Source organism: Ranitomeya variabilis, chromosome 4 (genome assembly GCF_051348905.1).
Source record: "Ranitomeya variabilis isolate aRanVar5 chromosome 4, aRanVar5.hap1, whole genome shotgun sequence".
Taxonomy (NCBI): Eukaryota; Metazoa; Chordata; class Amphibia; order Anura; family Dendrobatidae; genus Ranitomeya; species Ranitomeya variabilis.
This window is the reverse complement of record NC_135235.1, coordinates 589,429,509-589,457,328: the sequence shown is the minus strand read 5'-3', so window position 1 is coordinate 589,457,328 and position 27,820 is coordinate 589,429,509. Positions and strand designations below refer to the sequence as shown.

The 27,820-nt window shown below is 50.5% G+C and overlaps 1 protein-coding gene across 2 annotated transcripts; it reads right to left on the bottom strand.

Moving 5' to 3' along the window:
- Window positions 1-527: 527 nt before the first annotated feature.
- On the bottom strand, window positions 528-27,778 carry AURKA (aurora kinase A). Of its 2 annotated transcripts, none has more exons than XM_077253161.1 (9): window positions 27,613-27,778; window positions 18,318-18,380; window positions 8,018-8,285; window positions 7,277-7,349; window positions 6,258-6,449; window positions 5,117-5,255; window positions 3,277-3,425; window positions 1,305-1,479; window positions 528-1,092 (listed from the first exon to the last, which is right to left on the bottom strand). In XM_077253161.1, the coding sequence occupies exons 2-9, from the start codon at window positions 18,372-18,374 to the stop codon at window positions 913-915; spliced, it is 1,233 nt and encodes a 410-aa protein (XP_077109276.1). In that variant the 5' UTR covers window positions 18,375-18,380; window positions 27,613-27,778; the 3' UTR covers window positions 528-912. The 2 variants fall into 2 exon arrangements, with proteins under 2 accessions (XP_077109276.1, XP_077109277.1); XM_077253162.1 differs by having other exon boundaries at window positions 27,641-27,778.
- Window positions 27,779-27,820: the final 42 nt, after the last annotated feature.

The window sequence follows — 27,820 nt, the reverse complement described above, 5'->3', positions numbered from 1 at the left end:
CAGCTTCACCGAATCAGTGAAAAAAGTTCTCTTTATTCACAAACTTGGACATGGAGGATACAAACTTGGTCATGATTAAGGGAGCTTAGTCTCCAGAAACGCATTGAGATTTTTACCCATATGGTTTGTACTGAAGTTTGTATCCTCCATGTTTAAGTTTGTGAATCAAAAAAAAACTTTTCACGGATTCGGTAAAGCTGAACATTTTCTTCTTGAGGATAAGGAATACATTTCTGAGAGAGTGCAGCACGCAGGATTCTAGGGCCATAACTGATGTGCATGGGCAGTATTGTAAGGAGGTAGGAATTTCTCCTAGACACCTCATGCCCCAGAACCTGGAAGACATCATTAACATACCGAGACTAACATTTCTCAGCAACAAGACAGTTAATGAGGCATACAGATAGGACTAGAAATGTTACACCATTACCGGTATGCCAATATTAATAGGTCATATGTCCCGGGGAGAGGACAGACATTTCTTTAATGTTGAGACTTCAGCCTCTGCATATAGTAATTAACACCCAAAAGTTAGACTTTTTATTGAAATATGTAAAATTTGCCTTCAAAACATAGAAAGAGACAAACACTTAAAAGGAACAAAAAGAAAAAAAAAAAAAATCCCAGTAGGTATTTACACGTAGTAGATCTGGACGACCCATTCACATATTCAAGCAGCTGGTGAAGACTGCGCCTGCAGCCTCAATAAATACATCATGGCATTCGTAGATCAATATTGCACTGGTCATCCTCCCAGGAGCAGGCAGATCTCATCCACAGGGTCCTCAAACATTCAGTGTATTCACAGCAAGGGCACTCACCGCTCTGACAGATCCCCTGCAGGCCACACAGGGCAGCAATAGAAACCACCACAGATTACTGGAATACAAGCTGTAAGATCGCAGCCTGGTCTCACTGCGACAGGCCTGGGGGGCATTCTGTCATCTGGGGGTGCTTACTGGAGTTCTGTACAATCCAGGGGTGTTTAAGGACATCCCTCAGAAGCAGCCTGTGATTGGGGTTGTGCTTCAGCAGTTTAGAGATGAGGTCTCTGGCACCCTCTAACACATACGGAGGGTACTGGTACTCCACCTGCAAAGAAGAGTGAGGAGTCACTAACTATACACAAGCATCATCTGGGCACCACGCAGCTACTTGCCCCCTGCAGTTGGTAGGACCAAGCTACTTTCATGAAACCATGTATAGGTACCATGTTGGCACAGCCAGGGTAAGCCACAGGTCCATAAACAAAGGAAGTTCTGCCCTTACAGTGACCAGTGGGTCACAGGAACGATTGACTTTACCTTTGAAATTCTACGGTAAGTTTCCTGGTGAGTCTCAGCTTCAAAAGGGGGCTTCCCAACTAGGAACTCGTAGCAGAGGACACCGAGACTCCACAGGTCAACCTTCTCATCGTGCATCCGACCCTCAATCATCTCAGGGGGCAGGTAGTCCAAGGTCCCGCACAATGTGGTCCTCCTGAAATATATGGTGTCTCTAGGTACAAAACCTAATACTGCATGTGATTCAGGAAGTGCGAAAACAAGGCACAAAGACTAGACCAAGCTTGGGGTGAAGGCCACTGATGGTGTCGGTCACACGCCACAGCACAGCATTGTTACCATGGTTTGAGTGCTGACATATTTCCTGTAGTCTCAACAGCCCAGAGGGGAGGGGAAAGGACCTTGGTTTCAGATATATCCCAGGACACCGCACATTATGTTCCAATGTTAACAGCTTAATCCATACAAGAGCTATATAGGCCCTTCCTGTGCTGCAGAGTGTAGTATAGCATGAAAAGAAAGATAGGTAATGTATGCACAGTGAGTACACCAGCAGAACAGCGAGTGCAGCGCTGGATTTTTCACTCTGCCAATCATTTGATGAATGAACAAAACTCATTAATTGGGTGAAGTGATCTTTTGCGCAGAAATGGAATAGTTCTCAGTAGTGCAAGCACAGCTTTTGCTGCAGAGAAATATGGCAGCCCATGTGCACTGAGTGATCCAGTACAGATCTATTACATAGTGTTCATTGGTGGCTTTTAGCTGTTTAAGGCCTCAATCACTCCTAACTATTTTGCATCAGTGTATGCCAATAATCAAGAGTGGAACTTAAAGAAAAACTAGGATTAAAAAGGGACACTCGTTTGTGATGTTTGAGATGCTCCTGGTTTTGGCATACAAATACTGATCAAATATACTGGTGTGAATGAGGCCTTACACAGGAAACATGCCAAGATAAGTGCCCCTAGGGCTTTAACATAGGACAAGGACCAAGTATTGGAATACCATATACAATACATATGGAGTCAATACCTTTTATGCATTCTTTGTATAATGGGTCTTTAACAAGCCTCAGGTGCTGGATGTTACATTGCAAGGATATGAATTCAAGCACTTCACTCTTCTGCGCTGATAAACCCCCATTACTATAAGCAAAGGCATCGGACAGCAATCACCAGTTCTGGAGTATTTTCTGAGTCAGACTGACGCCAGCTCAGACGGTACTGCGACCCACTGGATTGGTCACGATGACACAGTGGATAGATTCACATCCCACCGTTACACTCAACTCAAGGCCTTTTAAGTGAAGCCCGCATCCCTTATTAGATGCACATTAATTTCCTTTCCTGACATGAGGAAGCCATCAAGCGCTTGCTGAATATTTTATATTGGCAAGATCAGCATGACCCCTGTATGCAGAGAAATGCTGCTCCGTTATGGTGGGCACAACAAGTTCTGCCTCAGCACAGGCAATATCAGGACAAGCTCCGAGGACAGAACTGGGGGGGGGGGGGAGAAGACCTCACTTGCAAGAGCTGGTAGAAGAAGTCTACAAAGGATGAAGTTATGAGCTTGGCATGTTGGGTACTTATCGCTAGCTGCCCAGCTGTCCCGTGTCTATTACTAACTCCCTATATCAATATCACTATGACAAAGCAAATCTCATGTCAAGCTGCATAGAAGAGTGGCTTTGTTTTGGATTTGAGGCATAAAGGACCATTATAGAATATGTACGAGTAACGGATCGGAATGCTTAGTCCCAGTTCCTGACGTGCAATGCTGCAAGGACTGATTTACTTTGTACAAACAGCAGTCGCTCCATGCAAGCTGTAAAGCCATAAAAGAGTTGAGATTAGGCCATTGGATCCATCATCTTCAGGGTCTGGGGTTTACAGTTGTGGAACCATATGCCAATACAATGGCTAGGGGTACAGACTGCCTTCTCTGGAGCTGTAGGAACGCCATTCCTGCCCTGGAGCATGGCACTCACCTTGAAGATGGGGCATGCACTGACCAGCCAAAGTCTGCAATCTTCAGCTCCCCATTAGACCCAAGGAGGAGATTCTCAGGCTTGATGTCTCGGTGGATGACTTTCTTTGAGTGACAATACAGAAGGGCATCTGCGAGCTCAGTGACGTACTGCAAAGAGAATACATGTCAGTGATTGAGGCTTCTTGGAGATCATTTAACATCTGTTTGGGCTTATGTTTCTTGCAGTTAAACCCCCAAACCTGCAGTAGGACTAGTGAATATATTTTCTGTACAATATGAAGGACCAGACAGTAACAAGACTAATTGTGTGTGCTCAATAAGAACTAGGATCAGACTGGCACAGAGCAGTCTCAGCTTCTGCTGCCACATCTGCATCCTCACTCAGGAGATGGGAAGGGGGCACTACTCTGGTCACCACATTTGCAGACAGTCAGGATCAACACTGCATGATAGTTGTCTCTCAATAATAACCCATACTATCTAAAAAGGTTTATAGACCACAGTAAAAGTGAGACAGCAGAAGAGCCACATAGCAAGTGGCACTGGAGTGGGTGGAAGAGTGCAATAGCTGTACACCCATGTCATCCATTTCCAAAAAGTGTGTGTTTGTGGGGGGCCTCCTATGTCAGCATCAAGATACCAAGTGGTGTATTAGTCAGGGAAAGGAAGGATACATTTTTAATCAATCTTTGCAAAGTTACACATTTTATAATTACTCCTTTAACTTATCTAGCTGCTCTCATCCTCCTGTTTCACCTGCCTTGTTCGTGCACTTAATTAACTTTACACTAACATGCACTTAGATAACATTGGTAACTATACAGATAGACTTAGGAGCCACCCCCCCCACACACACACACACACACACACTTGTTACAAGCCCCCTTTCCTGTCTTGAGCATGGGGGACAGAAGCAGAAGCACATGGGGGTAATACACTTACTACAGTTCAAATCAGCCTCCAAGGCCGGGTTCACATTAGCATTTGTGTGCAGCATATGATCCGTTAGCGCTCCCATTGCCCGCAATGTTAAAGCGCATTGCTAGCGCGTGTCATTTTTGGCACGCGCTAGCGATGTGCCGGTCTTATGTAGCGTGCCTCGGACGCTGCTTGCAGCGTCCGCGGTCCGTTCCCCGCTCTCGCAGTTCGGGGATCTGCGCTAGCGGGGACGTTTAACGCGACCCCTTAAAAGACATTGCGTTAGCGCAATCCGCTAGCACTTAGCGCTAAATGGATTGCTCTAACGCAATCTGAACCTAGCCTTACAGGAATTACATCCGTCAGGCTGCGTTCACATTGCAGCTGCGCTGTGGACACTACTAGTCAGAAAGCTCTGCTAGTCTACAGATCAGTGTAGTTTGCATGACTGCAGAAAATTCCATTATTAGTGACTGGTATGGAATATAAACACAACAAAGCAGGTTTGGCGCAGTTCACAGAAGATCAATCTTCATGCTGCCGACCAACAGCAGGAGTTTGAGCCCATGAGATCCCAATACAATGCAGTTTGCTTCTCCCGACTTCCTGCCTATAGACTTTGCTTTCCTTGGTTATGGGCACTCATTTTGAGGCAGAGTTCACATGTCAAGTAATCAGCCATATGAAACGGCTCCAGCAGCAAACAGTTATCTTAGCAGAAAAAGATAATTGTGCAAACATCTGTCAACTCTTTAAAAAGTCACTTTCTATGGAATGCTTTGGAAAACCTGATACATTAGTGTCACAGATGAATACAGGTCTTGTGAACATAACCATGAGGTTCTATTTGGAGGCATTTCCTTTCATGCCTGTATGGCCATGATAACCAGTGACCCCACTAATCAGATTACACTACTCACAGTAGCCGATCTCTGCTCATCGAATCGTGTGCACCTCTGGAGTTCCCTGTAGAGCTCCCCACGGGGGGCATAATCCAAGATGAGGTAGACTCTGGTGGTATCATGAAAATAGCCATAAAGTCGAAGAATGTTGGGATGCCTGAAACAAATGTAAGAGTTCAAATACCAATAATATTAAAAAGTATGAAAACTAAACGGCAACCTGTCAGCTCAGATGACCTTATATCTAACCTGACAGCTTCACTTTAATATTCTTGAGAAAGTCTAGTCAGGTCTGCCAATTATTAACCTGCAGATATAGGGTTAATCTGTAGGTCAACAACATTGAGAAGGTGCCTGGCTGCTGAACTAGAAGTGTGGTCAAATTTAACTATTCCTCCCAGGAGAAGCCAGCCTTCAGTGATCACTCCCAGCACTGAGTGGTGACTAAGCACTGGCACTCTGCAGAGCCATCTGTCAAAGTGCCAGTGCGCACCTACAGCCTCCGCTCAGTGCTGGGAGTGATCAACAGCTGTACCAGCATGCCAATATGACTAGCCAGCAGCTCCAGGGAGGAATAGAGGCAGTTTTCTTTCAAGTGTCACTTAGCATTTTGAAGAGACCAGCTGCTGAACTATTAACCCCCCATATCTGTAGCTAAATGGCATTATTGGACAGGCTAAATGGAAGTTTGATCAAGTGGCTTTTTTATACATGGGTCTCATGACCACAAGTTTACTCTATATTCAGTGTAGTTTTGAGTATGGTCATGAGAAACAACTTGAACACAGGCAACACAGCCATCATTGGGAGGTGGTAAAGAAATTTAGGATCCCAGATGTCAGCAGACAGGTTCTGCTCCATTTTGATGTTTCTCCTATGGAGGAGTCTGACTTCCAAGTAACAGGAGTACAAACGGCAGACTGGGCCATGTTCAGCATTTGACCTCCGCATTTGTAAGCCAAACCCAAGAGTAGGTGATCAATGCAGAAGTGGTGACGTGTTTCTATTATACTTGTCCACTGATTGTGGCACTCCTGACTTTGGCTTACAGATACAGATTTAAAGTACTGACCAAATACTAAACTAGACCATTGAGTGACTGGTTATTTGTAATAAAACCCACCTCACTCAGGGCATCTGCAGCAGACCACGCACTCACCTCAAGTGAGACTGGATTTCCACCTCTCGGCGCAGCTGGTGTTCTACCCCTGCCTTCTCCAGCTGGGACTTGAACAGAACCTTCAGCGCCAGGATGAATTTACTCTGCTTCTCACGGGCCAAGTACACATTGCCAAACTTTCCTTTCCCTAAAGGACGGCCAATCTCAAAGTCTTCAAGACACCACTGCTTCCTGCAGGAACAAGGTAGACTGTAAACCACGGGAATACTCCTGGAAGTGTGGCAGTCAGTCTTCTGAAAATAATGAGAGTCTACAGAAGCTGAGTCCTGTATAACTGACAGCAATGTGTCTTGTCCGATTTGATCCGAGTTACTGAGGCTTTTCACATGTCCATTTTATACATTTTTCTTTTGGCAGACCAATAGGTCTGTATAAGGCCCAAGTTGAAGCCCGCACTCTTCATATCTTTTCAGACTCCCTCACATTCAGTTTGCAATCTCAGCCAAGTTTCAGGTTCAGCAGGACCCAGATACACCGCATGCATCGTGCCCACATCAATGCATTTTCTAAGAACTGCAAACACTGCCCTTAACGAGATCATTTACGCCCTGGAGGCTTCTCCCTGCCCGCCGAGAGTGGCCTGTACAACTAGTCAATAGTGCAGCTCAGTCCCCGATAGCTTGTTTCTGTGAAATCCCGCAACGTTTCAGAGACTAACACACATGGCTGTGATCATACAGCCAGTGCCCATAGTCTGGGCAGCATGCATCAGCTGACAGGTTCCCTTTTAATCCTCAGGCTGACTGTTGAACAGTGTCTTTTGGAGACTCATTGCCCTATTTGAGGGTAGCATGTGGTGTATCTGGGGTGACATTTATGCTCAGTCTACAGCAGAGTGGAAGGAGTGCAAAATTGATTAACCCCTTGCAGTCACCCAAATAAAGTGCGGAGAAGTGTTTATTTAATGCCCTTACACATTGCAAATCTTATTCGTAATATCCCCAGAACATTCCAACATTAGTGGAACCATTCATATTGAAATAAACTTATATACTCACTTTTTACCCTCTTCCTTGGGAACGACTGTGGCCTTGTTCTGATCGGCAATAGCCTTCTTGTCTATAACTGGTGCTGGGAAAGCACAAAACATGACAGTCATGAAGCCTAGTGTTCACAGCAGCCACTTATTGATTCTTGGGTGTGACTTGATGAGTTTCTCTTCAATCCTCTGTAGAAAATACTTACAGCACATTGGGCTAACCCCTCAATCATACAATGATGTCATCTACAGCAGAGTACTAACCCATATACTAAAGGACCAGTCAGCAGAATGATTGGTGAAGTCCCACTGCTCGTTGCTTTATTGTGGGGCCAATCATTTACATACACCTTCCTCCATCTCCCCCTTTGACAGATCCAGCTTCATAGTCAAGAAGGGTATAGATAAATTGAAACCAAGCAGGTGAAAGGAGCATATAAAAAGGTTCCCCAAAATGATGCACCAAGCACCTATACTTTGGTTTGAAGAAGAAACAATGTTGTGCACTCTGTGCGGGAACTCCTGTGTCTGAAGTGGGATGGAAATCCCCATAAACAGGTAGTAATGAATCACTGCACACTCTTGATGAACATTTGCAGAGAGTTTATTTCACATACAGTGAGTAGGACAAAAGCACAGATATGGAAGGCGGTGCAGGAAATTTAGTGGCAAACTGGGTTTGAACAGCCATTCTGTGCAGACAGTCCCTTTGCCACAAATTGTTGTGAATGCAGCAGACATCTAGTAGGAGATCCCTTACCTGCCAAGTTATTGCTCTGGGCCGGCTCCTTGCTCTCATTCACCGCCTGGGGTTTGCATGGATGCTGCACTGGAGCAGTTGGCTTTGTTGGTTGTACCGTCTGCTTCTGATTGGTTAAAACTGGCTTCTGAGTGAGGACCCTCTGCGGCAGGTTGGAAGAGCAGAGGACCCTCTGGGGGCCAGTACCATTTCCAGCTTGCTTCATCTGGGGGGCATGTTGCTGGGTAACTGGAATACGTTTTGGGCCGTCGGCCATAGATGTCAAGCTCTAAAGACAAACAACATGCAAAACTTAAGTTAGAAGAAGGTTGTCATGACACCAATTCTGGCATCCCAAAAGTGGTTGAAAATAGTGACCAACTGGGCTTAACACTGTAGGAAGCAGTAGATTGAAGGCTCTGACACAAGCCTCCTCACAGGGCATGTTAACAGAGCGTTGCACAAATGAAGACCACTGGCATCCATGCATTACACATACACAGATGGAGATGGAAGCTGGAAGTGGGAGACAACAGCAATAAAGACAGTAAGAGGACATGTCTTTTAAGGTGTGGAGGCAGTTGATGCACTAACTGCGGGCTCTGGCCATGTATCACATTTGCTCGATTAAGCACGTTATGGATTGTTGTAGGTCAATAGCAGCCATTTCAGGATGGAAACAGGCCAAAGAATCTCCAACATGATCATTACAGAAGATGCCATGAAGGAATCCAATTTTTGAAACATTAGGATTTTCCTGGGGGGGGTGAGGAGAGCGGAGACCCTCGCTCTACTATTTGAAATGAGAATCAGTGCACAGCCCATATATATCTGACAGTCTCCTCAGAGCAGGGAGTGAGGGGTGTACTTATTCTTACAGTCTGAGACTTTCATAAACCCTTAAAGGGAACCTGTCGGCAGGACTGTGCATAGTAACCTACAGTGTCAGGTCAATGCAGTTATACTGATTAAAAAGGATGCCTGAAACCAGTTGTGCTTTTTTTTAATCCTTATTGTCAGATTGAGTTAATGATTTGCTCGTGCTGTGGGGCAGCCTATGGGCATGGGGGGGGGGGTAGGAGATGTCATCAGGTGCTGCTCTGATTAGGTATTCATAATGCAGACTGCTGATTGGTCACTGACCCCTAGTTTATATAATATACTTAAGTGGAGAGGAAAAAAAAAAAATAGAATTATTCTTACCGTTAATTCGGTTTCTAGGAACCTTCCACGACGGCATATGGAGGTTGTCTCTTTGCCCTAATGGGGAACAGGAAACACAAGAGAGGTTAAAAGCACCTCCCACCTCCCATTCACCAGTGACTTATAAGTGAAACCATAGCACCGGTTACCTTCTGAGTCCCAGAATTAATCCAGGAAATATAGAGGGTGGGAAATTAGTGCCGTCGTGGAAGGTTCCTAGAAACCGAATTAACGGTAAGAATAATTCTATTTTCTCTAGTCACCTTCCACGACGGCATATGGAGGAATACCAACTAATTGGCACTAGGGAGGGACAACGGCCTGAAGAACCTTGCGGCCGAAGACTAAATCTCTGTTGGATAATACATCCAACCTATAATGCTTGGAGAAGGTATGGAGTGACGACCACGTAGCTGCCCTGCAGATCTGCTCTGGAGTTGCGCCTGCTCTCTCTGCCCAGGAGACCGACGTAGATCTAGTTGAATGGGCCTTGATTCCTACTGGAGGTAGTTTATTTTGGAGCAAGGTAAGCTTCTGTTATGGCTTTTTTAATCCAAGTAGCGATGGTACTCTTGGCTACCTTCTTCCCCTTATTTTGTCCTGAAGAGTGGACAAAAAGGTTGTGATCAACTCTAAGAGCACTGGTTTGATCCAAATAATGTAGCAGGATACGTCTAACATCAAGAGTATTAAATTTTCTTTCCTCAGAGTTTGCAGGATTACTGCAAAAAGTTGGTAACACTATCTCTTGAGAACGATGAAATTCAGAGACCACTTTTGGGAGGAAAGAAGGATCAAGACGGAGTACTATTGAATCCTCTCTAACCAGAAGATAAGGTTCTCTTATTGATAAGGCCTGTAATTCACCCACTCTTCTAGCTGAAGTTATAGCTACCAAGAAAATAGTCTTGTAGGCGAGATTCTGTGGGGAACAGGTAGACAAAGGCTCGAACGGTGGACCTGTAAGGCCTTGAAGCACAATATTAAGATCCCATGGAGGAACTATAACTTGCTTCCTAGGGTTCATTCTGTTTGCTGAGGTCATGAACCTTTTAATCCAGCGATGTCCTGCTAGATCTTGATCAAAGATGGAGCTAAGCGCAGAGACCTGGACCTTCAGAGTACTGGGTTTCAGAGCAATTTCTAGGCCTCTTTGTAAAAAGTCCAATATCTTAGATATATCTGGCCTAAGAGGGTCTGGAGGGTTAGGCAGACAAAAAGATGAAAATTTTTTCCAGATATTATAAATAGCATTTGTTACCGGTTTTCTGGATTTTTGTAGAGTAGCTATAAATGGGTTTGATAGCCCTTTCGCTCTTAGTACATTGGCTTCAGAAACCACGCCGCTAAATTCCACCTCTGAGTATCCGAGTGAAGAACTGGGCCCTGGGAAAGGAGATTGGTCTTCATCGGTAACATTATCGGTCCGTCCACCTGAAGTTGAATAATCAGGTTGAACCAACTTCTCTTGGGCCAAAATGCAGCAACCAAAATAGTTGGAGTCTTTTCTATCCGAATCTTCCGTAGCACGAATCGGAATGGGCGGAAAAGCATATGCCAGATGAAATTGCCAATCTTGAACCAAGGCGTCTATTGCTCTGGGATTTCCTCTTGTATCCAGGGAAAAAAATATTTCTACTTTCGCGTTCTGGTGGGAAGCAAAGAGGTCGACCTCCGGGAGACCCCATCTGTTTACCAGTAAGTTGAAAGTTTGCCGATCCAGACTCCATTCGCCTGGGTGAATATCCTGTCGGCTCAAATAATCTGCCTGAAAATTGGCAGTACCTTTTAGGTGAGTTGCCGTCAGGGACAGTAGGTGTTTCTCGGCCCAGGCAAAGATTCGGGCAGAGATATTTTTTAGACTGGTGAATCTTGTACTGCCCTGATGTCTGATGTGAGCCACCGTGGTCATGTTGTCCGAGTATATCTGGACATGTTGTCCAGAGAGTTGATGATTTATTGCAAGGAGAGCTTCTTCCACAGCCTTGAGTTCTCGGAAGTTTGACGATCTCTCTCTGATTGACGGGTCCCAAAGACCCTGATAAGGCACATGATTTATCATGGCTCCCCAGCCTCTCTTGCTGGCATCTGTTTTGATCGTGGTTAACGGGAATTGAATCCAACTCACACCCCTGCGAAGGTTTTCGGACTTCATCCACCACGTTAGGGATGCTTTCACTCGACCTGGAGTGTGAATCCTCTTGTTTAAAGAGCCAGGATGACCATCCCAATTGCTTAGCAAATGAGTCTGGAGAATTCTTGAGTGGGCTTGAGCCCAAGCCACCGACTGAATACAGGCCGTCATCGAGCCTAACAGTGACATTCCTTCCCGGAGTGTGGGAGATCTCATCTCCCTGTATTTCTTGACCTTTACTACTAATGGTAGTCTGTGATCTTCTGGAAGGAAGGACATCTGCTTTTCCGAGTCCAGAATTACTCCCAAAAACCTTCTGGTTCTTGAGGGTTGAAGCTGGGATTTCTTTATGTTCGGTATCCAACCCAGAGATTTCAATATCTCTAATGTGGTTGATACATGAGATACCAGGGTCATTTTGGTGGGAGCCACTATCAGCAGATCGTCCAGATAAGGCACTATACAAACCCCTTGTCTCCGAATAAATGACACGACTTCCGCCATCACTTTGGAGAACACTCTCGGAGCTGATGAGATGCCGAAGGGAAGGACTCCGAACTGATAGTGCTCCACCTGATGATTCCCTTGAATCGCAAATCTGAGATATTTTGTATGTCTCGGGTGAATAGGGATATGAAAATACGCATCTTTCAGGTCGATTGTCACCATAAAGGCGTGCTGATGTATTAAAGGAATGGCTGATTTTACAGACTCCATCTTGAATCTTCGATATTTTACATGTTGATTCAGACCTTTTAGATTTATGATGATACGTACTTCCCCTGATGGCTTTGGTACCATGAATAAGCGGGAGTAGTGTCCCTGACCCCATTCTGATTGTGGAACTGGAGAGATCACATTTGATCTTAAAAGGTCTCTGAGACCCAATGTTAGCAGTTTGTGATCCCTCATTGAGGGGGTGGTAATCTTTAGACCCTGAGGGGGGGGAGAAGATAACTATCAATAGGCCCTCCTTGATAACATTGAGGACCCAGTGGGAGCTGGTGATGTTTTCCCACTGATCCACATAATTTGAGAGTCTTCCCCCCACTGGGTCGGAGTCATTGTTTATCTTGCTGAAATGACTGTTGTTGCTGCTGCTGTTGCGGGATGAAGATATTTTTCCCTCTGCCTTTAGCATAGCTCCACCTGCCGGTCTTGCCTTTACCCCTCGGCTGAGAAGGTTGAGACAGTGGGGTACGAAAAAACCGTTTTCTTGGTTGTTTTTGCTCCGGGAGCGCCTTTTTCTTGTCGGTCGCTTTATCCAGAATGTCGTCTAAAGCTGGACCAAACACATAGTCTCCCTTAAAAGGGATGGCACATAACTTGGCCTTAGATGTGACGTCACCACTCCATAATTTAAGCCAGAGGGCTCTTCTGGCAGAGTTAGAGAGCACTAAAGATCTGGCAGCAATTCTAACGGATTCCAGAGAAGCATCCGCCAGAAACCCAGTAGCCTTATGTAAGATAGGGAGGGAATCCAACATCTCACTTCTGGAGGTACCCTGAGAAATGTGTGATTCTAATTTCTCCAGCCAGCAGGAAAGGGTCCTCGCAACACATGTAGAGGCAATATTAGCCTTGAGAACAGAAGAAGACGACTCCCAGGATTTCTTCAGGAGACTCTCAATCTTCCTGTCCATAGGGTCTTTTAACTGCGACGCATCCTCAAAGGGGAGTGCTGTTCTTTTGGCGACTCTGGCCACCTGCACATCCACCTTGGGAATGTCAAGTTTAACAAGGTCGCCTTCTAGAGGAAATCTGTTTCATCTCGGAAGACATATTAAGGCGCTTCTCAGGGAGATCCCACTCTTGCTCAATCATATTAAGCACATTTGCATGAACAGGGAACCCTGCCTTTTTCTCCGATTTAAGCCCACCAAACATATGATCCTGTATGGACTGTGGTACAGGTTCCTCTTCAAGCCCCATGGTGTTACGAACAGCAGACACCAGGTCCTCAATATAATCCGAAGAGAAGAGGTATTTCCTGACCTCAGCCCTAGGGGGATGCTGGATCTTCCCAGCCAGCAGATGAAGAAAAAGAGTGGTCAGAATCCAAATCCGATTCTATGACCTGAATCTTCCTCTTCTTAGCTGGGGAATGTGGCGGCGGAGGTGGAGGTGAAGGAGTGAAGGCTGCTAAGGAAGATTGTACCTCCTGTTTAACAAGAGAGCGTATCTCATCTAGAAGAGATGGTTGCTCTGCTTTAACTATCCTGTCAGTGCATGGCTGGCAGAGTTTTTTATCCCAGGTATGAGGGAGTTTTGCAGAACAGACCGGACACTTCTTCCTAATAGTAGCTCTAGGGGCAGATTTTTCTCCCTGAAACAGAGAGGGAGAGAAGAATGAGGAGCTACCCCTAAGATAAAACTACCTCCCGGATCCATACCCTGCATACTCACAGTAGCAGGGGCAGTGCTGGGCTCTGCAGTTGCAGGGCATAAAGAACCGTCCATACTGAAGAGATTATAGTCTTACCTCAGTGGTGGTTCAGCAGGCTTTTATGGAGTAACTCTCCTAGCACCTGTCCCAGCGGTAGAATTTCCCCTCCTCCTCCTCCAGGATCCACGTGTGGGACGCCATTGCACCGACACCGCCGGAACCCGGAAGAGCCAGCTTCAGGGTGATATGAAAACCGGAAGTGACGCGCGCGCCGCCGATGTCACTTCCGGAATGCCGACCAGGCAGCATGGAGGGAGGAAGCCGGGAAGCTACGGAGAGGATCCCGGCTGGGGATCCCGGCCTGCTTTACCCTCACGGGGGCGCAGGAAGGCCGGGAAGGGTCCCGAGGTACCTGGCAAGCAGGACGACGGGAGCAGCCCATGGAGAGGCACAAGGCGACCCCAGCTGCCCGGCTGAAATACAGGTAAGACCTGAAAAATGACTGTAGCCACCGGCCACTACAGCATATGGAACCTCTCCCTGTCCCATGGGGAACAGGAAAGACACTGGTGAATGGGAGGTGGGAGGTGCTTTTAACCTCTCTTGTGTTTCCTGTTCCCCATTAGGGCAAAGAGACAACCTCCATATGCCGTCGTGGAAGGTGACTAGAGAAAAAAAAAAATTTATGTCATTTCATCAAAATGACGGTGCCTGCACACTACCACTTATCAGTTGCTGCCTATTATATTGCTGTGCTGAAAAGAAAAACCACCTTTAAAATTAGCATCCATTGCATTCTGACAGAGGCTACTGTGGAAGTGCCTCCTTGTCGCTGCAGCCAAAAAAAAAAAAAAAAAAACAAATTAACACTACAACAAAAAGGTGCCTTTTGGCTGCAGCAACAAGGAGGCACTTCCACAGTAGCCTCTGTCAGAATGCAATGGATGCTACTGTGTATGCGCCACCTCTGGCACAATTTTGTTGTGTACATTTTTTGGCTGCAGCAACAAGGAGCCCGCGGAGGCACTTGTGCAGTAGCATCTATCGGAATGCCATAGATGCCAAGGGCAGAGAGACTGCCATATTTCTCGTGCGAGAATGGCATCGTGAACCTCGTACTGGCTGTCGGCTCTCCTGACCTGAGCTTTACAGCTGCATAGTAATCCATCACACGGTCTTGCTCAGGTCAGGAGAGGTGCTGGCCAGTGCGATGCTCGCACGAGAAATACGGCAGTGTGTCTCCACCCCAATGCTCAGGCACAGCTGATGGTGCTATTTTGATGGTGATTTTTTTTTCCCCCCAAGCACAGCAATATAATAGGCACCAACTGATAAGTGATTGTGCACAGGCACTGTCATTTTGGTGAAGTGACTTCTCAAATACACACTTTAGTATATTTATTATGTAAACTAGGGGGCAGGTCAGTGAGAGACAGGGTGGATAAAAATCAATGTTTTTTTAAAAAAAATCAAAAAAATCGGATTTTTTTTATTTAAATCGGATTTTTTTTATTTAAATCGGATTTTTTTCAATAAACTGCTTTTTGAGGAAAATATTTTACCATCCAAAGGTTCTTCCATCATGAGATAAAGCTGAGTTGTTTAACTCAGTAGAATAAAGGCTGTATATGTGTAACATTCACAATGCCATGCTCTTCCAGAGGTTTCTGTAGGATGCTGACTATCCAACAAGTTTGGGCATGTCAACTGAATGGAAAAAGAAACTAAACCAAAAGTGAAACCAAGCTAGAAGTGTGGAATTAAAGGGGCAGTATGAACAAAATGTGGAGGCTATTAATAGTTTATACAATTAAGACATGCTGCTTTTAAACACCTACCTATTGCCATATAGTAAAACAAAAAAGATTTTTACTTACTTTGGGGTCTCCCCCTCACCCTGGCGTTAGATCGTTGCCCCTAGTTTCGTCCGTGTAACTATGGGCGCACATGCGCACTGCTCTCACTTCTCATTTTAATCGTGATTTATATTAAAAAAACCCTTTTGATTTAAATCAGTGATTTAAATCATGAATAAAATCATGATTTAAATCGATCCGATTTAAATAGAAAAAAATCTTTTGATTTAAATCGTGATTTAAATCATGATTTAAATCTGCGTGATTTAAATCACTCCACCCTGGTGAGAGATCAGTGATAATGCAAACTATCAATACCTAATCAGAGCACCACATGAGGACCCCCACAGGCAGCCCAAGCATATCATTAACTCAAAACCGAAAATATTAAACAACAACCACAAGATGGATTTCATCAACCAGGTATTATTTTATTCAGTATAACTGCACCGACCTGACACTGTAGGTTACTGTGCACAATCCTGCTGACAGGTTCCCTTTAAGTCACTCAACTTCCTGATGGGAGCAGGGCAGGGTCCAACAGAAGATGCTAAGACCACTGATTTTTCCTTCACTGGCACAAAGTGAAAAACAGTTAATATTGTCTGCACATAATTAATCAGTGCTGTTCACCACCTGACAACCCTAGTGGGCACGTGTTGTCACACAGAATGTCTATTGTAAAGCCCACCTCCCCCTTTAAAGGGAACCTGTCACCCCCAAAATGGAAGGTGAGCTAAGCCCAACGGCATCAGGGGCTTATCTACAGCATTCTGTAAATAAGCCCCCGATGTATCCTGAAAGATGAGAAAAAGAGGTTAGATTACACTCACCCAGGGGCGGTCCCACTGCGGTGGGTGTCACGGTCTGGGGCCTCCCATCTTCTTACGATGATGTCATCTTCAGGCTGCGGCTCCTGCGCACTGCAGTACTTTGCTCTGCCCTCAACAGGACAGACAAAGTACGCCTGCGCCGAAGCCAAAGCGTGAAGACAAGAAGAGGACGTCATCATAAGAAGATGGGAGGCCCCGGACCGAACTGCGACACCCACCGCAGCGGGACCGCCCCTGGGTGAGTATAATCTAACCTCTTTTTCTCATCTTTCAGGATACATCGGGGGCTTATTTACAGCATTATAGAATGTTGTAGATAAGCCCCTGATGCCGGTGGGCTTAGCTCACCTTCCATTTTGGGGGGTGATGGATAAAAAAAAAAGTTAAACGCCCACCTGTCCCATTCTTTAACCCAGAAAGCTCTGAACGGTTTGGAGAGGGATAAGGACCCACCTTTCATACACAAACAAAGGTAAACCCTGCTCCTTGTTTCCAGCCAACACAGCCAGGTCTAAGGTCTAGCAACCACCCCCCCTCCCCCCAAAAAGTCATAGGGAGGAGATAAAGATTATTACCGCACTATTAGGCAAGATTCCGAGCTACATAAGGTGGAAAAATCTGCAGATTAATAGAATAGCAGCTTTTTTTGTACAGGTTACCTTTAGGCTGGGTGTGAATGATCAGGAATAGTAGCGTTTTGGATGCAGTGCATTTTCATTGTGTCCGAAACACTGCATTCTACATCTCAAGCTCAGTCAATGAGATTTATAGACATCCCCTGCCCACTGTGCTTAGTTAGGCCAGTTTCACACGTCAGTGATTCCGGTACGTGAGGTGTCAGATTTCTCACGTACCGGAGACACTGACTCACGTAGACACATTAAAATCAATGTGTCTCTGCAGATGTCAGCGTGTTTTCGGACCGTGTGTCCGTTTGAAAAACACGGAGACATGTCAGTGTTCGTGGGAGCGCATGGACCCATTAAAGTCAATGGGTCCGTGTAAACACGTACCGCACATGGATGCTGTCCGTGTGCAGTCCATGTTCCGTGCAGGAGACAATGCTACAGTAAGCGCTGTCCCCCCAACGTGGTGCTGAAAACGCCATTCATATCTTCTCTCCAGCAGCATTTGCTGGAGAGAAGATATGAAAAATCCTTTTTTTTCGTGTTTAAAATAAAGATCCCTGTCCCACCCCCTGTGCGCCCGCCCGCTGTTAATAAAATACTCACCCGGCTCCCTCGAAGCATCCTCTGCACCGCAGCTTCTCCAGTATGAGTGGTCACGTGGTGCTGCCCATTACAGTCATGAATATGCGGCTCCACCTCCCATAGGGGTGGAGCCGCATATTCGTGACTAATAGGCAGCACCACGTGACCGCTCATACAGGAGAAGCTGTGGCGCGGAGAGGACGCTTCGAGGGAGCCAGGTGAGTATTTTATTAACAGCGGGCGGGCGCACAGGGGGTGGGGACAGGGATCTTTATTTTAAACACGAAAAAAAAAAAAAAAGGATTTTTCATATCTTCTCTCCAGCGAACGCTGCTGGAGAGAAGATATGAATGGCGGCTTCAGCACCAGATGCAGGGGACAGCGCTTATCTCTATCGCTGTCTCCTGCACGGTCCGTGTGGTACCCAGGCGGCACACGGCTGCCGCACGTGTGCCAAACGGATGGCCTACGTGAGCTGACGGACACACGGATAACTCCGGTACCGGAATTATCTGGACGTGTGGGACAGGCCTTATAGTGTAAACTCACCCACAGTGCGGTTTTATGAGCTGCAGCATGTCAATTGCTGTAGCGGAGACACTAGTCTCTGGTGTATATTCTCACCAATAAACTCATTAGATGCGGTAAATCTGCATAGTTCTTAACCACTCATCCTTCCACCTAGTATCTCCTCCTACCTTCACATTATAGCCAGAAACTCCATGGCGGTTCTCCTTGGCTGAGCGCTGCTCCATAGCGTCCTGTAATAAGATAAGAGGGGTTAAGAGGTTTGTTCCTTTTTTTAGTTAAGTTTCTCCCCTGGGCAGAGTTCGTTATAAAACAAACCTTGCTGTGATAACATTCCCGGCACCACCAGAGAGTGTCTGCCACTAGCTCCTGTGATGCCAGTGTAGCCAGGACCTCCACTTTCAGAGCCTCGGCCTTTGCCAGAATAAAGGAGCAATGTTGGAGATTCACTGGTAGACCCAGGTGTCACATACCCATTTCTCAGCGTGTGACTTAGATTAACTTTGCAGGCGCAACCCTATCTCCACTCATTCAGTCCAGCATTCAACCTCTGTCCTATGCTGTAATGGGAGCACAAATCACACCGACACAGGCCACACACGGGCGATGAGTGCTGCTGGCCAATCATAAGGATCACACACTTTAAAGCTATGGATTCTTTTATAGCATGCAAGGTTCAGACTTGATAAAGTTTTAAGCTGTAATAGAAAAGGTACAGTGCTTACAATAAAAGTGGTATAAAAATATGGGAATAAAAAAGTGACATACAAATATGTAAAAACAGTGATAAACTTACAGAAATATCGAACTTTGCATTATGGTATCCTGCCCCTGAGGGAGGGGGGAAATATGGAATGGCTCACATCAGCTTTCCAGGCTGCCCCCACATGTGAACATCCTTCTTTGTGTTTAGGCCTAATTTATAGAGTCACCTTGGAGGTGAAATTTCTAGACTAGCCTCATGTTATTGTAACTGCTGGTTTGACTGAACCATGGCCACTCCACCAATGAATACACACTGCTCAAAAAAAATAAAGGGAACACTTAAACAGAATATAACTCCAAGTAAATCAAACTTCTGTGAAATCAAGCTGTCCACTTAGGAAGCAACACTGACAATCAATTTCACATGCTGTTGTGCAAATGGAATAGACAGATGGAAGTTATTGGCAATCAAGACACTCAATAAAGGAGTGGTTCTGCAGGTGGGGACCACAGACTAAATCTCAGTACCAATGCTTTCTGGCTGGTGTTTTGGTCATTTTTCAATGTTGGTTGTGCTTTCACACTCGTGGTAGCATGAGACACTCTACAACCCACACAAGTGGCTCAGGTAGTGCAGCTCATTCAGGATGGCACATCAATGCGAGCTGTGGCAAGGTTTGCTGTGTCTGTCAGGGAAGTGTCCAGAGGCGCTACCAGGAGACAGGCCAGTACACCAGGAGAAGTGAAGTGGAGGGGGGGGGGGGGGGGGGGAGAGTAAGAGGGCAACTACCTCAGCCTTTGTGCAAGGAGGAACAGAGGAAGCACTGAGTGCCCGATGTCCACAGATCGGGGTTGTGCTCACAGCCCAACACTGTGCAGGACACTTGGCATTTGCCACGGAAAACCAGGATTGGCAAATTGGCCACTGGCACCCTGTGCTCTTCACAGATGAAACAGGTTCACACTGAGCACATGTGACAGTCTGGAGACGCCGTGGAGAGCAATCTGCTGCCTGCAACATCCTTCAGCATGACCGATTTGGCAGTGGGTCAGTAATGATGTGGGGTGGCATTTCTTTAGAAGGCCACACAGCACTCCATGTGCTCGACAGAGGTAGCCTGACTGCCATTAGGTACAGAGGTGAGATCCTCAGACCCCTTGTGAGACCATATGCTGGTGCGGTTGGCCCTGGGTCCCTCCAAATGCAGGACAATGCCAGACCTCATGTGGTTGAGGTACGTCAGCAGTTCCTGCAAGATGAAGGCATTGAGGCTATGGACTGGCCCACCCGTTCCCCAGACCTGAATTCGATTGAACACATCTGGAACATCATGTCTCGCATCATCCACCAACGTCACAGCACAGACTGTCCAGGGGTTGGCGGATGCTTTAGTCCTGGTCTGGGAGGAGATCCCTCAGACCATCCGCTGCCTTATCAGGAGCATGCCCAGGCATTGTAGGGAGGTCATACAGGCACATGGAGGCCACACACACTACTGAGCATCATTTCCTTGTCTTGAGGCATTTCCACTGAAGTTGGATCAGCCTGTAACTTCATTTTCCACTTTGATTTTGAGCATCATTCCAACTCCAGACCTCCATGGAATATTAATTGTGATTTACGCTGATCATTTTTAGGTTTTATTGTTCTCAACACATTCCACTATGTAATGAATAAAGATTTACAACTGGAATATTTCATTCAGCGATATCTAGGATGTGGGATTTTAGTGCTCCCTTTATTTTATTGAGCAGTGTATTTTCTCTGAAACTTTGTTTAACATTTCTCATAGATAGATGTTATCAGGCTGTTAATTGGCATCTCTTCAAAAGAGCCAGAAGGTGTGACGTGTTTCCACTTCAGTGGTTCTTCACAAGGCGCCCTGGCGAGATGGGAGACAGGAGACTGCCTTGCCAGGATAACATATGCTGTGACCCCTGCAGTCTCAGGACAGATGTTAAATTACTGCTGGTCATACCTATACATATTGCACTACACCGGGGAAGCTTGTTATCTTATAACAAACTTAAATCAAGTTTCTCCCCTGGGTGGCTGCAGAGGAACAACCCTTTTAAGTGTCTGAAACAATTTAGTCCAAGGATGAGAATCAAGAGTGGGAGTTCAGCCAAAAATGAACACTAAGCAGCAAGAGTAATAATTATTAACCAGTCTTTGTAGAGTTCGGAATATGAAATATTGTTTCTTATCCGGCTTTCTTTGACACCATGGCGAGGCATGCTTCACGTACAAGAGTGGTCGGTTTGAATTGCAGGTCTAGTAAAAGGGGCATCTCCAAGATCCTATACCAATATGTAGTATGTGTAATATTAGCAATTATCTCCAGTTAGAAACATGGCATAGTTTCTCTGATTCACTAGTTTTCTCTTCATGCGCAGAACCTTAGGTAGCCATGTTACAACCACTGATATAGTGACAGTTGCTAGTGGTCGTAGTCATGGACGCCTAAACTATACCATGTTCCTAATTGGAGGCATTTGCTAATATTACACCCACTACATATCGGGATGGGATCTTAGAGATGGGAATACCCCTTTAAATAAATGCACTACTGTGCGAGCATCCATGCCCCCTTCCTCGATGTTCAGATACAAATTACAAGCCGAGCATGGTGAGAGGGGCTGGTATAAATCAGGGCTCTATAGACAAGCAAGTCAGATGAAACTGTCCTTTGTACACGGAGTTTGGGATAAAAGTAAAGACATGTAAGGTAAAGGACTAAGGGTACCGTCACACAGTGAAATTTCCATCGCTACGACGGTACGATTCGTGACGTTCTAGCGATATCGTTACGATATCGCAGTGTCTGACACGCAGCAGCGATCAGGGATCCTGCTGAGAATCGTACGTCGTAGCAGATCGTTTGGAACTTTCTTTCGTCGCTTGATCACCCGCTGACATCGCTGGATTGTTGTGTGTGACACCGATCCAGCGATGTGTTCGCTTGTAACCAGGGTAAACATCGGGTAACTAAGCGCAGGGCCGCGCTTAGTAACCCGATGTTTACCCTGGTTACAAGCGTAAACGTAAAAAAAACAAACAGTACATACTTACATTCCGGTGTCTGTCCTCTGGCGTCTCAGCTTCTCTGCACTGTGTGAGCACCTGCCGGCCGGAAAGCGAGCACAGCGGTGACGTCACCGCTCTGCTTTCCGGCTATGGCGCTTACACAGTGGAGAGAAGCAGAACGCCGGGGACAGACACCGGAATGTGAGTATGTACTGTTTGTTTTTTTTACGTTAACGCTGGTAACCAGGGTAAACATCGGGTTACTAAGCGCGGCCCTGCGCTTAGTAACCCGATGTTTACCCTGGTTACCCGGGGACTTCGGCATCGCTCCAGCGCCGTGATTGCAAAGTGTGACCGCAGTCTACGACGCTGGAGCGATATTCATACGACACTGCGACGTCACAAATCGTGCCGTCGCAGCGATGGAAATTTCACTGTGTGACGGTACCCTAAGGAGAAACCTGCGGGTGACCCGCAATACTAGATAAGCCAGGGGGGAAACCTGCGAGAAGCCCCTCCCCTCACCCCAACACCAGCATACCCGGGGGGAGGACTCTGCGGGTAGCCCCTCACCCCAGCATACCCGGGGGGAGGACTCTGCGGGTAGCCCCTCACCCCAACACCAGCATACCCGGGGGGAGGACTCTGCGGGTAGCCCCTCACCCCAACACCAGCATACCCGGGGGGGAGGACTCTGCGGGTAGCCCCTCACCCCAACACCAGCATACCCGGGGGGGAGGACTCTGCGGGTAGCCCCTCACCCCAACACCAGCATACCCGGGGGGGAGGACTCTGCGGGTAGCCCCTCACCCCAACACCAGCATACCCGGGGGGGAGGACTCTGCGGGTAGCCCCTCACCCCAACACCAGCATACCCGGGGGGGAGGACTCTGCGGGTAGCCCCTCACCCCAACACCAGCATACCCGGGGGGGAGGACTCTGCGGGTAGCCCCTCACCCCAACACCAGCATACCCGGGGGGGAGGACTCTGCGGGTAGCCCCTCACCCCAACACCAGCATACCCGGGGGGGAGGACTCTGCGGGTAGCCCCTCACCCCAACACCAGCATACCCGGGGGGAGGACTCTGCGGGTAGCCCCTCACCCCAACACACCCGGGGGGAGGACTCTGCGGGTAGCCCCTCACCCCAACACACCCGGGGGGAGGACTCTGCGGGTAGCCCCTCACCCCAACACACCCGGGGGGAGGACTCTGCGGGTAGCCCCTCACCCCAACACACCCGGGGGGAGGACTCTGCGGGTAGCCCCTCACCCCAACACACCCGGGGGGAGGACTCTGCGGGTAGCCCCTCACCCCAACACACCCGGGGGGAGGACTCTGCGGGTAGCCCCTCACCCCAACACACCCGGGGGGAGGACTCTGCGGGTAGCCCCTCACCCCAACACACCCGGGGGGAGGACTCTGCGGGTAGCCCCTCACCCCAACACACCCGGGGGGAGGACTCTGCGGGTAGCCCCTCACCCCAACACACCCGGGGGGAGGACTCTGCGGGTAGCCCCTCACCCCAACACACCCGGGGGGAGGACTCTGCGGGTAGCCCCTCACCCCAACACACCCGGGGGGAGGACTCTGCGGGTAGCCCCTCACCCCAACACACCCGGGGGGAGGACTCTGCGGGTAGCCCCTCACCCCAACACACCCGGGGGGAGGACTCTGCGGGTAGCCCCTCACCCCAACACACCCGGGGGGAGGACTCTGCGGGTAGCCCCTCACCCCAACACACCCGGGGGGAGGACTCTGCGGGTAGCCCCTCACCCCAACACACCCGGGGGGAGGACTCTGCGGGTAGCCCCTCACCCCAACACACCCGGGGGGAGGACTCTGCGGGTAGCCCCTCACCCCAACACACCCGGGGGGAGGACTCTGCGGGTAGCCCCTCACCCCAACACACCCGGGGGGAGGACTCTGCGGGTAGCCCCTCACCCCAACACACCCGGGGGGAGGACTCTGCGGGTAGCCCCTCACCCCAACACACCCGGGGGGAGGACTCTGCGGGTAGCCCCTCACCCCAACACACCCGGGGGGAGGACTCTGCGGGTAGCCCCTCACCCCAACACACCCGGGGGGAGGACTCTGCGGGTAGCCCCTCACCCCAACACACCCGGGGGGAGGACTCTGCGGGTAGCCCCTCACCCCAACACACCCGGGGGGAGGACTCTGCGGGTAGCCCCTCACCCCAACACACCCGGGGGGAGGACTCTGCGGGTAGCCCCTCACCCCAACACACCCGGGGGGAGGACTCTGCGGGTAGCCCCTCACCCCAACACACCCGGGGGGAGGACTCTGCGGGTAGCCCCTCACCCCAACACACCCGGGGGAGGACTCTGCGGGTAGCCCCTCACCCCAACACACCCGGGGGAGGACTCTGCGGGTAGCCCCTCACCCCAACACACCCGGGGGAGGACTCTGCGGGTAGCCCCTCACCCCAACACACCCGGGGGAGGACTCTGCGGGTAGCCCCTCACCCCAACACACCCGGGGGAGGACTCTGCGGGTAGCCCCTCACCCCAACACACCCGGGGGAGGACTCTGCGGGTAGCCCCTCACCCCAACACACCCGGGGGAGGACTCTGCGGGTAGCCCCTCACCCCAACACACCCGGGGGAGGACTCTGCGGGTAGCCCCTCACCCCAACACACCCGGGGGAGGACTCTGCGGGTAGCCCCTCACCCCAACACACCCGGGGGAGGACTCTGCGGGTAGCCCCTCACCCCAACACACCCGGGGGAGGACTCTGCGGGTAGCCCCTCACCCCAACACACCCGGGGGAGGACTCTGCGGGTAGCCCCTCACCCCAACATACCCGGGGGAGGACTCTGCGGGTAGCCCCTCACCCCAACATACCCGGGGGAGGACTCTGCGGGTAGCCCCTCACCCCAACATACCCGGGGGAGGACTCTGCGGGTAGCCCCTCACCCCAACATACCCGGGGGAGGACTCTGCGGGTAGCCCCTCACCCCAACATACCCGGGGGAGGACTCTGCGGGTAGCCCCTCACCCCAACATACCCGGGGGAGGACTCTGCGGGTAGCCCCTCACCCCAACATACCCGGGGGAGGACTCTGCGGGTAGCCCCTCACCCCAACATACCCGGGGGAGGACTCTGCGGGTAGCCCCTCACCCCAACATACCCGGGGGAGGACTCTGCGGGTAGCCCCTCACCCCAACATACCCGGGGGAGGACTCTGCGGGTAGCCCCTCACCCCAACATACCCGGGGGAGGACTCTGCGGGTAGCCCCTCACCCCAACATACCCGGGGGAGGACTCTGCGGGTAGCCCCTCACCCCAACATACCCGGGGGAGGACTCTGCGGGTAGCCCCTCACCCCAACATACCCGGGGGAGGACTCTGCGGGTAGCCCCTCACCCCAACATACCCGGGGGAGGACTCTGCGGGTAGCCCCTCACCCCAACATACCCGGGGGAGGACTCTGCGGGTAGCCCCTCACCCCAACATACCCGGGGGAGGACTCTGCGGGTAGCCCCTCACCCCAACATACCCGGGGGAGGACTCTGCGGGTAGCCCCTCACCCCAACATACCCGGGGGAGGACTCTGCGGGTAGCCCCTCACCCCAACATACCCGGGGGAGGACTCTGCGGGTAGCCCCTCACCCCAACATACCCGGGGGAGGACTCTGCGGGTAGCCCCTCACCCCAACATACCCGGGGGAGGACTCTGCGGGTAGCCCCTCACCCCAACATACCCGGGGGAGGACTCTGCGGGTAGCCCCTCACCCCAACATACCCGGGGGAGGACTCTGCGGGTAGCCCCTCACCCCAACATACCCGGGGGAGGACTCTGCGGGTAGCCCCTCACCCCAACATACCCGGGGGAGGACTCTGCGGGTAGCCCCTCACCCCAACATACCCGGGGGAGGACTCTGCGGGTAGCCCCTCACCCCAACATACCCGGGGGAGGACTCTGCGGGTAGCCCCTCACCCCAACATACCCGGGGGAGGACTCTGCGGGTAGCCCCTCACCCCAACATACCCGGGGGAGGACTCTGCGGGTAGCCCCTCACCCCAACATACCCGGGGGAGGACTCTGCGGGTAGCCCCTCACCCCAACATACCCGGGGGAGGACTCTGCGGGTAGCCCCTCACCCCAACATACCCGGGGGAGGACTCTGCGGGTAGCCCCTCACCCCAACATACCCGGGGGAGGACTCTGCGGGTAGCCCCTCACCCCAACATACCCGGGGGAGGACTCTGCGGGTAGCCCCTCACCCCAACATACCCGGGGGAGGACTCTGCGGGTAGCCCCTCACCCCAACATACCCGGGGGAGGACTCTGCGGGTAGCCCCTCACCCCAACATACCCGGGGGAGGACTCTGCGGGTAGCCCCTCACCCCAACATACCCGGGGGAGGACTCTGCGGGTAGCCCCTCACCCCAACATACCCGGGGGAGGACTCTGCGGGTAGCCCCTCACCCCAACATACCCGGGGGAGGACTCTGCGGGTAGCCCCTCACCCCAACATACCCGGGGGAGGACTCTGCGGGTAGCCCCTCACCCCAACATACCCGGGGGAGGACTCTGCGGGTAGCCCCTCACCCCAACATACCCGGGGGAGGACTCTGCGGGTAGCCCCTCACCCCAACATACCCGGGGGAGGACTCTGCGGGTAGCCCCTCACCCCAACATACCCGGGGGAGGACTCTGCGGGTAGCCCCTCACCCCAACATACCCGGGGGAGGACTCTGCGGGTAGCCCCTCACCCCAACATACCCGGGGGAGGACTCTGCGGGTAGCCCCTCACCCCAACATACCCGGGGGAGGACTCTGCGGGTAGCCCCTCACCCCAACATACCCGGGGGAGGACTCTGCGGGTAGCCCCTCACCCCAACATACCCGGGGGAGGACTCTGCGGGTAGCCCCTCACCCCAACATACCCGGGGGAGGACTCTGCGGGTAGCCCCTCACCCCAACATACCCGGGGGAGGACTCTGCGGGTAGCCCCTCACCCCAACATACCCAGGGGAGGACTCTGCGGGTAGCCCCTCACCCCAACATACCCAGGGGAGGACTCTGCGGGTAGCCCCTCACCCCAACATACCCGGGGGAGGACTCTGCGGGTAGCCCCTCACCCCAACATACCCGGGGGAGGACTCTGCGGGTAGCCCCTCACCCCAACACCAGCATACCCGGGGGAGGACTCTGCGGGTAGCCCCTCACCCCAACACCAGCATACCCGGGGGAGGACTCTGCGGGTAGCCCCTCACCCCAACATACCCAGGGGAGGACTCTGCGGGTAGCCCCTCACCCCAACACCAGCATACCCGGGGGAGGACTCTGCGGGTAGCCCCTCACCCCAACACCAGCATACCCGGGGGAGGACTCTGCGGGTAGCCCCTCACCCCAACACCAGCATACCCGGGGGAGGACTCTGCGGGTAGCCCCTCACCCCAACACCAGCATACCCGGGGGAGGACTCTGCGGGTAGCCCCTCACCCCAATACCAGCATACCCGGGGGAGGACTCTGCGGGTGACCACCCCAATACCAGCGTAGCAGTTGCACCCGCCACCCACTGAACAGACTAGTGGCATCGTTATGTGGGGGCTCACAGAACGGTCATGTGACAGTGTCATAACCAGTGGTCGCGTTCTTTGTTAATCACTGCACCGCAGCCCCGACCATATAGTAGCACTAGAGTGCGAGCCCCTGCGCCCACCCGCCCCCATAACCTGCGCTGCCGGACGGGCACATACCTCTCACAGCAGGCCGGCCAGAACACACCTCAGTGCACACGACAGCAGCGGCTGCGCCTTCCTCCTCACCCGGCGCACTCCGTCCTCCAACCCCTGAGGCCTCACTCCCTCCTCAGCTCGAACTCCACCAACCGCTCGCAGCAGCTCGGATTCAAACAGCCCGCTTTTAAAGCGCTTTAAACCGCTCTCGACGCTGATTGGCTGAAGC